Below are 12,062 nucleotides of genomic sequence, written 5' to 3' on the forward strand. Positions count from 1 at the left end.
CTAACCCAATAGAACTAACTCTCAAGAACAGGAACACAACAAATGCAAAACAATCAGATCTCATGTAATCCTTTTCATTACTCTCCCCTTCTCCAGTACTGCATTTCTTTTCCAGGCTTATACTCCTTCGTCATTCCTTAACGAAAGAAGGAATGGATGTTTTCCTTTTACTTATACTGTCACAAAATACCATCTAAACATTCTGTGCCCAGAATAAACAGATGCTTTTGAATACTCTCTCAGTGCCACAGCCTTCTATTTTATTATGGTGTTTTGATTACAAAATTCATAAAAATTTTGAGTGATATAGCAAAATATCTGAAGAAATGAATAGTTGTGTCTTTGGAGTCTTCAGCACAGATGTATGTAAATAACTAATGTAGCACAAGGTGTGTACTTGGAATTCTAGGAAAAAAGAGATGAAGAAATTAAGTATACGCTCATTAATTTAACACTACCTAGCCTATGCACAGCAGTGTGTACTTTCATGGCAAAAAATATGCAATCGCTGAAGACTGTACAGGATTGCACAGAAGTATCAAATTAAAACTGCGTGGTTAATGCTCTAGGAATTAAATTCAAATTAATTGTATTAGTGTATTACATGAATATAACTTTCTGCCAAGAGGGCTTTCTGTGTGATTAGTGGAATCTGAAAGGTGTATGCATGCAAACGTGTAGAAAAGAAGGGTCTTTGGTGTGCATTTGTTTTTTTACACAGCCTCGACTCACGATTGCACTTTGTGCTGCAGGTAGCTGTGGCAGGGAATTCGGAGCAGCAGGTGAAGCTCCTCAGCCCCAGAAATACCCGCCACCCCGCCGGGGGGGCCACCACTACTCCTGGGGCTGCTGTCGTGGTACCACATACTGCCTCAATAAAGCTGACAGCGAGTCTCCATCACACATCTCCTGCCCGTAGCGTGTGGGTGCCCGCCAGAGGCCCAGCACCAAGGGCCTACCTTAGCGAGGACCCCAAGACGACCCCTGCTCCCACCGCCGCCGCCGCCAAAATGGCGCCGAACCCCCTCAGCGAGCGGACGAACAACTACATTTCCCGACAGCAACCGCGGCCCAGGGGGGCGGTGCGATTGGCCAGAGCCTGGGCCCAATCAGCGGTGCGGAGGTGGGCAGCGGCGCCGCAGGTGCTGGCCGGCGGCGGGCGGGGGGGAACATGGCGCTGGGTACGCGGGCACCGCGGCGGCTGCTGCACCTGCCGGCCAGGAGCTGCCTCCTCCTCCTGCTGCTGCTCCTCCTCCTCCTCTGCGGCCAGCTCGGGGGAGGACAGAAAAAGAAGGAGGTAGACACGTTCGCTTCTTTCGCCATCGCGCCCGGCCGAGGGGATGGGGCTGCCCTGCCGGGCTGCCTTCCCCCCCACCTCTTCCTCAGCGCCCGCGGCGGCCCGCTCCGCCCGGCGCCCATCGCCCGGCCTCCCCGCCGGCCCCTCTCCCTCCCCGGCCCTGAGGAGGGTGCTGCTGGGCTCCCCTCGCCCCGCCGAAGATGGCCGGCGGCGTCTCCAGGGCAGCCGGGAGGCAGCGCGGCGGCTGAGTGGCCGCCCCCGGCGCTATGTCCCATCCCGGTCCGCTGTCGTGGGCCTTGAGCTCCCTGGTTTTGAGGAAATAAAAGCGAGGGCTGGCGTCCTGCCCTCGGCCGGCCGCCGCTCGGGCGCTTCAGCAGGCGGCCGGGGGCGAGGAGGCGTCGGGAGGAGGGAGCTGAAGCCCCTGTTTGTGGTGCCGAGTCGAAGCGGTGCCCGGGGTGGGTAAATGCCGCCGAAGCCGCGGCAGCAGGTGTCCGCTGGGGGAGGCGGGGATGCTCTTTCCCTCCAGGGGGTCTCCTGGGAAAAGAGAGACGTGGAGGAAGGAGCGGTTTTAATTCTGCTTCAGTAGCAGCGGTCTGCCTTCAGCAACTTTAGTATTTAAATACGGAAATGTGCCAAAAGGTTTTTTTTTTTTTTATAGGTAGTGTAAGTATTGGCCTTTTTCGGGTTTCAGTGCTACTAGAGCTTACTACACTTCCCTCTTTCTGGCATGCCCTTGATCCCAGGCCAGCGTCTCTCATACCCCGTGCTAGGACAACCAGTAGGAGTCTCTTTACAGTTTCCCTATAACTTCATTTAGGGGAGGAGATAACTTTTTACCAATCTGCATATTTTTTTTTCCACATCTGTTTTCTGTTAGTGTTGCCAGAAGACTTGTGCTTTGTGGTGATGGAGGGGAGGGAAAGAACTATTTTGCCAACGCGTCCTCTCTTTGAGCTATTTGCTCAAACAGAAGCGTGGTCGAAATTTTTTTGTTTGTTTGTTTCAATTTTCTTATATATATAGGTTACTAAGGTTTATAGGCCAAAGAAGTAAAATGAGGGGAGCTGGGAGGGAGGTGCAGGAGGTCTTCCCTCTGGTGTGCAGTGACAGGACTCGAGGGAATGGCTTAAAGCTGCCTCAGGGAAACTTCGGATTGGATATTAGGAAAAAGCTCGTCACTGAGAGGGTGGTCAAGCACTGGAATGAGCTCCCCAGGAAAGTGGTCGTGACCCCAAGCCTGTTGGTGTCCGAGAAGTGTTTGGACAATGCGCTTAGATACATGGTTTAACTTCTAGATTGCCCTGTGTGGAGGCAGGAGTTGGACTTGATGATCCTAATGGGTCCCTTCCAAGTCGGGATGGTCTATGATTCTAAAAGGCCAAAATTAGTATGTAAAATCCTCATTTAAGTATCTAAAGAGTGGTCTGACTTTGTGGTTTTACCAAGTTAAATAATAATTTGATCATTGAGATAAATCCCTTGGGTATTAATGAAAAAAAATGAGCACCTTCACTCTAGGCATTCTCTTTTTCCCCTCTTTCTGGAAAGTGTAGGCAGTAATGTGTTGCTCTTCTGCTGCTATAATTTAACGTATTTTTAAAACTTAGTAGGGTTTTTTTTTTTAATATGTTTAATGTTTGACACACTTGATTCTCTCTTGTTGTGATGTGCTAGCATATCAAGTTTTGTTGACGCTTTTATGTGGTATGCCAACTGTGCTACCAAGATAGCTGAAATAATCTTTATTTCTTTTTAAATGGAATCCTTTCCTAACAAGTAAATAATGACAAATTAAAATGGACATCTACAATTACTTTCTCTAAAGTTTCCCAGTCCTACTGCAGAGGTGGTACATAAGAGGATTGAAATGGATGTTTTTTGCCTAGCCATTTCGTACTATAGTTCAAGCTGGTATTTCTCCTCTGTAAATCTTGTTATTCAGTTTTTTTTTTTCCCTTTTTAACTGATTTAATTGATTAATTAACAGTTCTTAGTCTTCGGCATCTTTTTACCTCCATTTTTAGTTCCTGTTTAATATTTTTCTGTTAATGCAATGGACTAAATGCTGCTCATAGAGACAAAACACTGGTTTTATGTAGACATACTGTATCTACAACTGCATCTTTACAGAAACTAGTGCAACATTGTGAGTGCTTGCTTCACTTTAAATGTGAGTTTAAAGGAAAGTGTAACTTAGTCATTTTCAGGGTTTTATACATAGTATGGATGTTATGAGTATTGCTTTGTATCTGTCTGTGTTTTATATGTTACAGCTGAGGTCTGGCTCCTTTTCTTGTCCTACTAACCTTATGTTGAAAACTGTAGTAGTTTGCCCAATATACGTGGGAGGAAAAAACATCTGTAGGTGAAAGATGAAAATTGAACTTTCTTACAGTAAGCAGTTTGTAAATAACATTTTAAAACTGTTCTGAGGGAAATTATATGAATGGGAAGAGCACAGGATCTTGTGCTATGGGAGGTTCCTGTTCAGAATACTGTCCAGAAGCACAGTGGTAAAAGGCAAAGATGATGAGCGTTAAATGTGTAAAGTGAACCTAAGTTTTTTCCATACAAAGACTGATAAGATTGCCATAGCTGTTATGGAAGTTGAACATACAGTGAATTGTTTCAAAATGAACACTGCAAGAGGGAAGTTACGGTAGTAGGGGTAAAATATATATCTCATGAAATAAAAAGAAGTCGCATCTCAGTTTCCTCTTTACTGCTTGCTTTGTATGTGTCTTTGTTGGGGTGGTTGTGTGGAAAGAGAGGTTAAGGATTAGAGAAAGGGAACTTCTTTCCCAGTAAACTTTTTTTAAAACCTTGAGTACTGGAAAAGTACTTGAAAGTGAAATAACTGAAAATGAGAAAAACATGAGATGTTGGAATTGGAGCTTAAGCAAGGAAAGTATACATGGTGAAAACAATATTTTGTTTTGTTTTTTTCTTCTAAAGCATTGACTACATAGAAAAGTATGCCTAAAGTCTGAATGATTAGAGGTGTCTGGATTAGTTGTATGAACCTGGAAGATGAAGATAATGAATTTGCAGAAAGGAGAGGACCAAGTTAAGATTTTAGCTGTTTTTAAAGGACTTATTACTAGCAGAGAAACAAGAGAACAGGGGCGTAATTTTCTGTGTTGACTGTAAAATACTATGTTACAGCTGTATTTTGAGTGGAAAATACACAAGTTCTTAAATTACTAAAATACATTGTCTTATACAGTACAATGTTCTTGATGATATCTAAAGAAACTTCATCTTGTGGCAAATTACTGCAAAGTGCTGAGGTCCATCTTAAATTTGATTAAATTTGTAAAAATTAAAGAATGGATTTGAATTAGTTGATAATTAGTTATCTAGTGTCGTGGAAGGTATTTGTAGAATGGCAACATGAATATGTAAACAAACAAACATTCCTAGTGCTTCTCTTTAATCTTGCTGTTCGCTTTTGTGTATAGCGGACACCCTTGACAGCCTTCGCTACTGAGGAGATCAACAGAAAACACTGGACTGTCTTGAAATGACCACAGACAAAATATAATAATTTGGAAATTAGGTGAAGAGCAGCACCATAACTTTCTCCCATGGCTCACACTTAAGAGCTAACTAGATTTGAAAAGACTGCTTTTATGATTTTAATTCTGTTGCTGAGCAGTACCTTTAAATAAAGTGAAGTAAATAAAAGTTCCTAGTTATGGAAATAGCAGCAGGTAACTGAAGAAGGACTCTTGGAAACTGTATTCATAATGAGAGAAAATACTAATTGACTGTTTCCACAGCATCTGAGATAATATGCTTGTTTTAACATACACGTGTTTTCTGTAAGGCACGTTCCCATGCTTCTTTTGTATCTTATGCAAATTCTAAGTAGGTAGAACTATTAAAAATTGGAAGGAATCAGAATGAGAATATTGCACTTTGAAATATACCGCTTGGCTTTTTGTTATAAATTGCTTTGCATGGACATTTTATATTATTTTTATAAAGATAAGTAAGATTATTTTTTTACTGGAACACATAGAAGAAGAGCATTGGTTTTGCAGTATTAAAAGCATTTGTCATAGAGGGTAAAGTTTATTTTTGAGCTTTCAGGTAGATGATTCAGAAGCTTAATGAAACCACTTACACGCAGTTGGAGTAGCTATTTTCCTGTAGGTAAGTTTGTCATTACTGCTGAATCTGATGCAGGGATGCTGTCTGTGTAGACCTACATATCAGCTTCGTTCCAGTGGAAGTATCTTGTTGAGCTTAAATCTACTCAGAAAGATGCTGATGAGGTATAACAACATGGTAGTAATTTTACTGTTCTGTAATGTAAGCTTCCGTAATGTCTTAGTTTGCCTGAGTGTTCTTGAAGTATTTCAAAACTGGTACCCTATCACTATTCTTTACCTTTTCTTCCCTGTGTCTCTCACCCTTTCCCCAACTGGGTGTAGAAGTTACTGCAACTGTGAGAAATTGTAGAAGGTTGTCCTTACAACCCTATCTAATTGATCCTTTATCCCAAAGCTCAGCTATGCTTTTACTTTTCCTGCCAAATGTCTATCTGATTTGCCCTTAGAAGCTGTTGGTGGTGGTCTTGTTTCTGCACCGTGCATTCTTGTTTTCCTTTGGTGTTAAGCCCACCTTGTTTATTCAAGGCTATTGATGATTATTACCCTGTTCCTTCCCTTGCAGCCAGGATGATACTTTCTGCTTTAAAATTCCTTTCCTAGTCTAATTCGTGGTGGTGTTTTACCGTAAATGTAGCAATTCTCATCCTTGTGGAGCTACGGCACAAAAGATATGCAGCAAAGCTGGCTGCCCTGGTCTCTCTTGTTCCAAAATGGAAAGGACACTACTTAGTTTCTTCCTGTGTCTCCTGATGCTGTTTTCAGTGATCTGTAGCGTTCCTTCCTTCTGATCCAAGTTCTTCCTGCATATTTAATTTAAGGAAAGAAATGATGAGAAATGTGGTAGAGCGAGAGGAGAAAGCATAGGTTCAGCATAGTATAAGAGAGGGGATCCTGGTCTCTTGGGATCTCTGATCCTATTTCAACAAAGTAGTGATAATTAAAACTTAAGTTTTTTCTCTTTCTCTTGAAATTTTGTTTAATATTAAACTCAAATATCAAGTCTTTTTGGTCTTCTAATCATTACAGTTTTTGGGTTGGTATCCAGACTGTGGAGCGCTGCACATTTTTACTTTTGCAGCAGCATGCAGGAAAATGTTTGGCAGTTATACTAAGTATAGACTCCTCTTTAAAAACTTTATTAAAAACTGAGATGTGGCAAAGGTTGGCCCTTTGAAGGGAAACCCAGTCCTGATTATAGATTCAGCTTCAAGCAATTCTAAAGATGTATTTTTAAGTGGAGGGTTTATATCCATTTGTGTAATTTGCCATTTTATCTATTGTTGCAGTAGAGAGAGAAGAGGTGTTTTTTTTTTTTAATCAATGCTTAAAGCTTTAAAATAACTGTCCTGAGTTGGAAGTGAAATAACAGCAATAAGTCATGCCTGAAAATGTAAAATTCTTTAAATGCAATTATAAATGTTTTTCTCTACTCTGTCCTAAAAAGAACGTTTGCAAGAAAAAGTGTTTGCAAGAATTCTACATTTTCTGCTGATTTTTACAAGCCACGAAAACCTCTATAAACCTTCCTCTTCTATTCCTAATTAACTAAAGTTTTGGAGAAACTTGACAAAATTAACCAGCAGTTCTTATTTTAACAAAGCTGTATAGAGAACCTTGATGTCTTCAGTGATTGCATACAATAAGTGAAATAAAGGATGCTTACAGCAGCCTGATGGCATTTTGTAATTGGATTACTGAAACTTTTCTGTCCCAGATGTCTCCATTCAGCATCCTTGCTGTCATAAGACAGATCAGTGGTGGAATTGATCTTTCCCCTGTTCTGTTCTATAACCGTTTATACAGCACATCCTGTGCAACCACATGGAAAATACAGATTGTATCTGCTTGACTTCTAAGTGCTCCGGAAAAACCAGCCAGTACAATTAGAGTGTTTGCATTGGGGTGTTTTTGTTATTGTTTTGGATCCTCAGATTTATTCTCTTCCTTTTTAAAAGTGTTTTGAAGGTCACATTTTGTTGGCTAAGTTAGTGATCAGAACTGAAAAAGGAACTTTACCTGTTATTGCTTTTAGGCCTCTTGCTCTAATAAATCTGAAAGTAGGCAAAAGAAAAAAGTATTGTTATCTTTTCATCGAATGCGATGAGATATTAATGTTTTGTGTGCATATCAAATGTAATAACCATTCTTCTTTTTTTTTTGTTAGAACTTTCAATAATGAGGGATTGCCATGAAATAAATTCAAAGATATTTTATAGTGATCCTTAAAGTCATATTTAAGATAGCATATAAAAGTATGAGTTTCTCTATTATTACAAGTCCTTTGCATTCTAAAGAAGATAAGCAAACTGGAATTTGCATTGAATGCATTGCTTCTCTTATGACAGAATTAAAAAAAACCCACGGCAATATTTTGGTAACAGAAAATAATCCTAGAAATTTGAGATGGAAAAGATTTGCCCCCTTGCCAGTGCGAACTTCTTTGTGACAACACTCTTCTTCATGATTACCAAAGTGGTGGCAGGACTTCTGTCATTTCTGCGGGGTGACTGTTGTCCCACCTAATAGGATTTACTGTTAGGATTTTATTTTCTTCTGATGTTTGTATCTGATAATACCATTTCGGAATACCCAAAATTCCTCTTAAGCAGTTGCAGTCCCTAGCCTAATTATGCCATTCCGTTACTTTTTCTTGTTCTTTTCTTCTGAGTTTAAAGCAACTTATTTTTGAATTTCAGATGTACTGGTTGTTAAGCTTAGCTGAGTTTTGCTGTGTTGCATAAAAAATTTGTATATCAAGTTTATAACCTAAGTGATAATTACAGTTGTGCAGTCCTTTTGTGGAATGACATTTTGGGCTCACAGAGTTGCTCAAGGTTATAGGCTATAGCATCAGCTGCTTGAAGGATAAAAGCTATTTTCTGCTCTGCATTTAGTTTAGCTTTTTAATAATTTCATATCACTATTGCTGTCTGCTCTACTATTACAAAATTAGCATGTTCGGTTACTTTCCTTCTCCTGTTGCCTTACATAGGCCAACTAAGACGAGGTCTAATCTGAATCTTTCATACTTAAGTTTCTGTTTAACTCTTCTAGATTTCGATGTGTATGTGTTCATGTCTGAGCCATGTAAATATCTCTTCAATGGAGATTTTTTTAAATCTGTAGAGCAAAAGCGTAGGTAATACAGTAAAAACAAAGCCTATTTAAAGTATAAGGTTAATTTCTGGGTTTTATTTTGTAACTTCTGCTAAACGTTTTTGTAAGCTTGATTATTTCATGAAGTGCTTTGATACTTAGGCTGTTTTTCATGACTTAAGAAAATAATTGACAGTTGTTCAGCTAATTAATTAGCTGATTTCCTTAATACGAGATATTATCAGGTCCTGCTGACTACACTTTCAGGCTTTTACATGTATTTTGTTTCTTAAATCTTGTCAGTGGCAGAGGTCTGAATCTAAAGTTAAGCCTTTAACTGAAAACTGCACTGTCCTCCAGGAGTCTGTTTGTTTGGAATAATGATTTGTTATATTTGTATTGCAGTATTTTTTCTTCACTATGCTGAAGAACGTGGTTATTTTAACAATAAATTATGAGATGTATTTTTTTTAGTTGGTCCTCCTAAAACCTTTCTTGGTAATTGTAGCTGCTTTGTCTTTGTTTACTTCAGTGATTCGAATTATTGCTTAAAATATTTTGTTCTTTTCCCTTCTCTTAGTTATCATCAACTCCCTATGACCCTCCTCTACTTTTAGTAGTAAATTAGGGTGAAATCTAAATTGCATTTAATCCGTAACTACTAAATTCACTGGGGTACTTATATACTAAAAATATGAAACTTAAAATAATTTTTAATTTTAATACTATTAAAGTATTTTAACGTGAATCTTCAGCTTTCTATAAGAGACATAACTAGAGACTCAGATTCTGCAAGGGAGATTAATGTAAGGGATGATAAAACTAAGCAGACAGGATGCTTTGAAATACAGCTCCTTTCTCTACCCTGCTTTTTCAAGGTTATCTAACAGTATGAAGAAGGTATTTGAATACAAGTAGAAATCTGTTTTGACTGACAGAGGTAATGTATATTTTTCTAGATACCTTAAAAGTTGCAGGGCTTGGGCTACATATAGGGAAGGAATAAATTAGCTATACCAGCATATGTCTTGGTGTTTGTCCAAAGAGAGGAATTCAGGCTACAATTAGGTGAGGCAATTGTAGAGCAACTTAGTAATGGAAGGAGCAGGGCATCTCATCACGGGTTGCGGTACCAGCACTCTGCATAGTTGGTGATCTTGAACCAGGGAATAAGAAATACAAAAGGATGTTCCTGAAATCTTGTCCTTCTCTAGAGTTTGGATGCTAAAGTCAGAACTGTAAGGCTGTGTGCTCCCTGCTGTCCAGAATTTGGTATAATTTTCTACCAAAACCTTCCAAATGAAGTGGAAAGTGAATGGCAGGAATTTCATTGAAGTTTCAAGGGGGACATCAGTCTTAGGGAGCTTAATCTAAATTCAAGAGGTAGGACTGTTATGCCTCTTATTTGTCCACAACAGGTAGATTCAGTTATTGACAATGTGACAGTGCTTCCAGTGGGTGAGGCAGAAATTGTTCAGAAATTGACAGGAATGGTGCATATTAATGCTGAACTGAAGTTACTGTGTAAATATTTTCCTTCTGTTGTGAGACACTTTCTCATCTAAGCTAGGTGTGGATAGAAGTTCTTGTCTATAAGTTTTCTTCAAATTTCTGTTTATTGATAGCAGTGCACTAACTTCTTTAGTGGGCAATTTGTTTAGAAACTAAGATAAAACATTATTAATATCCACTGGTCAGGCTCCAGATATTATAATTTGTTTTCATTTCCTTTATGGTTTTTTTTGGTTTGGGGCATTGCTAATCATTTTCCACTTAAAATGCACCGTACGCTTTCTCATTTTCCTATTTGTTTCCTCTAAAGGTGGATAAATCAGTAAATACAGATAGATTTTTATATATGTGTGTATGCATGTGCACGCACACATGTGTACATGCACACTGGTTTGCCCTCGTCTATATGAAATAGCTTTTACCTTTGTGTTGACAGCTGTGAGTTCTTGTCTTCCTACAACTCTAAACCTAGGTCCTGTAAAAGGTCAAAGTGCTTTACCCAGACCTCATGGATAATGTAGCTTTCAGAGTAAAATTTTAATCTAAGATGCTTTTGTGTAAATGCGTATTTGTTCTGGAGGCTGCCACCATTATCCCATTTCTTTAAAAGTAACAGGCACCTGAAATTCAGCTTTTGCACATATGGAGGACAATTCTCATCTGATTTGGTATCTTGTATTTTAGCCCATTCATAGAATCATAGCATCACAGAATCATTTAGGTTGGAAAAGACCTTTAGGATCATTGAGTCCAGCTGTTAACCTAACACTGTCATGTCCACCACTAAACCATGTCCCTCAGCACCATGTCTACCTGTCTTTTAAATACCTCCAGGGATGTTGACTCCACCACTTCCCTGAGCAGCTTGTTCCAATGTTTGGCAACCCTTTCAGTGAAGAAACTTTGCCTAATATCCAGTCTAAATTGTCCCTGGTGCAACTTGAGGCCGTTTCCTCTTGCCCTATCGCCTGTAACCTGGGAGAACAGACCGACCCCCACCTTGCTCCATCCTCCTTTCAGGTAGTTGTAGAGAGCGATAAGGTCTCTCCTGAGCCTCCTTTTCTCTTTTCTTTGTTTCTGTGCACAGAAACTAGGCAATCTTAAGTCATTGTTTGCTCTGAACTTGTAACATTCACAGTAGGATTTAATTTGTCAATGAAATGTGACACTACAATCTTTTATGCAGTAGCATTGTGGTTAGAGCGTGTCCGGGAAACTGAAATAGTGGGAGCAGTTGATACTTATTTGGTTTCTGGGAAATGATATCCTGCTTCACATAAAGTACTCTAAAGACTTGGCTGTCTGTTGTTCTGGATGCTTGGATCCTCTTAAGGTGGTCTGCATTATTGTTTTAATTCAAAAAGCAGGCTGCTGCTCTGAAGTGAATCGGTTGTTTTCCCCCTGCAAGGCATTGTTTGCACTCTGAAATGGTCTCTTGAGTGTGTGAACTGGATTCTATTACTGAAATTAAACTGCACTCCAGAAGTGCAGGTAACGCACTCCAATTACTAATCCACATTCAGTCCTTGGAACCAATTTAGAATTAGTTTGAAGCAAAATCCAGCAGGGTGTGGGTATTAAGGTTTCAGCGCCGCTATTTTCTTCTACAGGTGTATTTGTTCTCATTGCACTACTTGCTGATATCGATGTAGTCAAACTGTCCTCTTGCACAGGCACAGAGCTTCAGAGAAGGTTTCAGGATTCACTGGGCCACAGAGGAGCGACAAGAGGGAAGATAATTTTCTAGCCGAATGATGATCATTCGGAAGAGGGAAGTCCCAGGTTCCCACAACTATTTATATGTTTAATCCAATAACTGTTTAGTGTAAAACATTGTAATACAATCTGTTCAAGTAGATTTACTCGTCTACCATCTGGACATGAGTGCTGCCTGCCAAGCGTGTAAGTTGGGGACCACACGGAGGGCAGTGAAAGAAATCAAGGTGACTTTTAAGTATTGAGAGTCAGGATAACCTCTGTATGCTCACTTTCTCCACTTAAACCGCTGTCACCTTCTCAGTTGTGGCTGCCTCTGTCAG

The 12,062-nt window shown here is 39.8% G+C and overlaps 1 protein-coding gene across 1 annotated transcript in view; it reads left to right on the forward strand.

Annotated features, from left to right (window-relative positions):
- The first annotated feature begins 1,117 nt into the window (after positions 1-1,117).
- The window catches only part of TUSC3 (tumor suppressor candidate 3), a 132,460-nt gene continuing 121,515 nt past the window's right edge, over positions 1,118-12,062 (forward strand). Inside the window, exon 1 of the mRNA XM_074588149.1 lies at positions 1,118-1,297. Within this exon, the coding sequence (XP_074444250.1) occupies positions 1,172-1,297 (126 nt within the window). The 5' untranslated portion in view covers positions 1,118-1,171. The remainder of the gene's footprint in view (positions 1,298-12,062) is intronic.

Source organism: Larus michahellis, chromosome 5 (assembly GCF_964199755.1).
Source record: "Larus michahellis chromosome 5, bLarMic1.1, whole genome shotgun sequence".
Lineage (NCBI taxonomy): Eukaryota > Metazoa > Chordata > Aves > Charadriiformes > Laridae > Larus > Larus michahellis.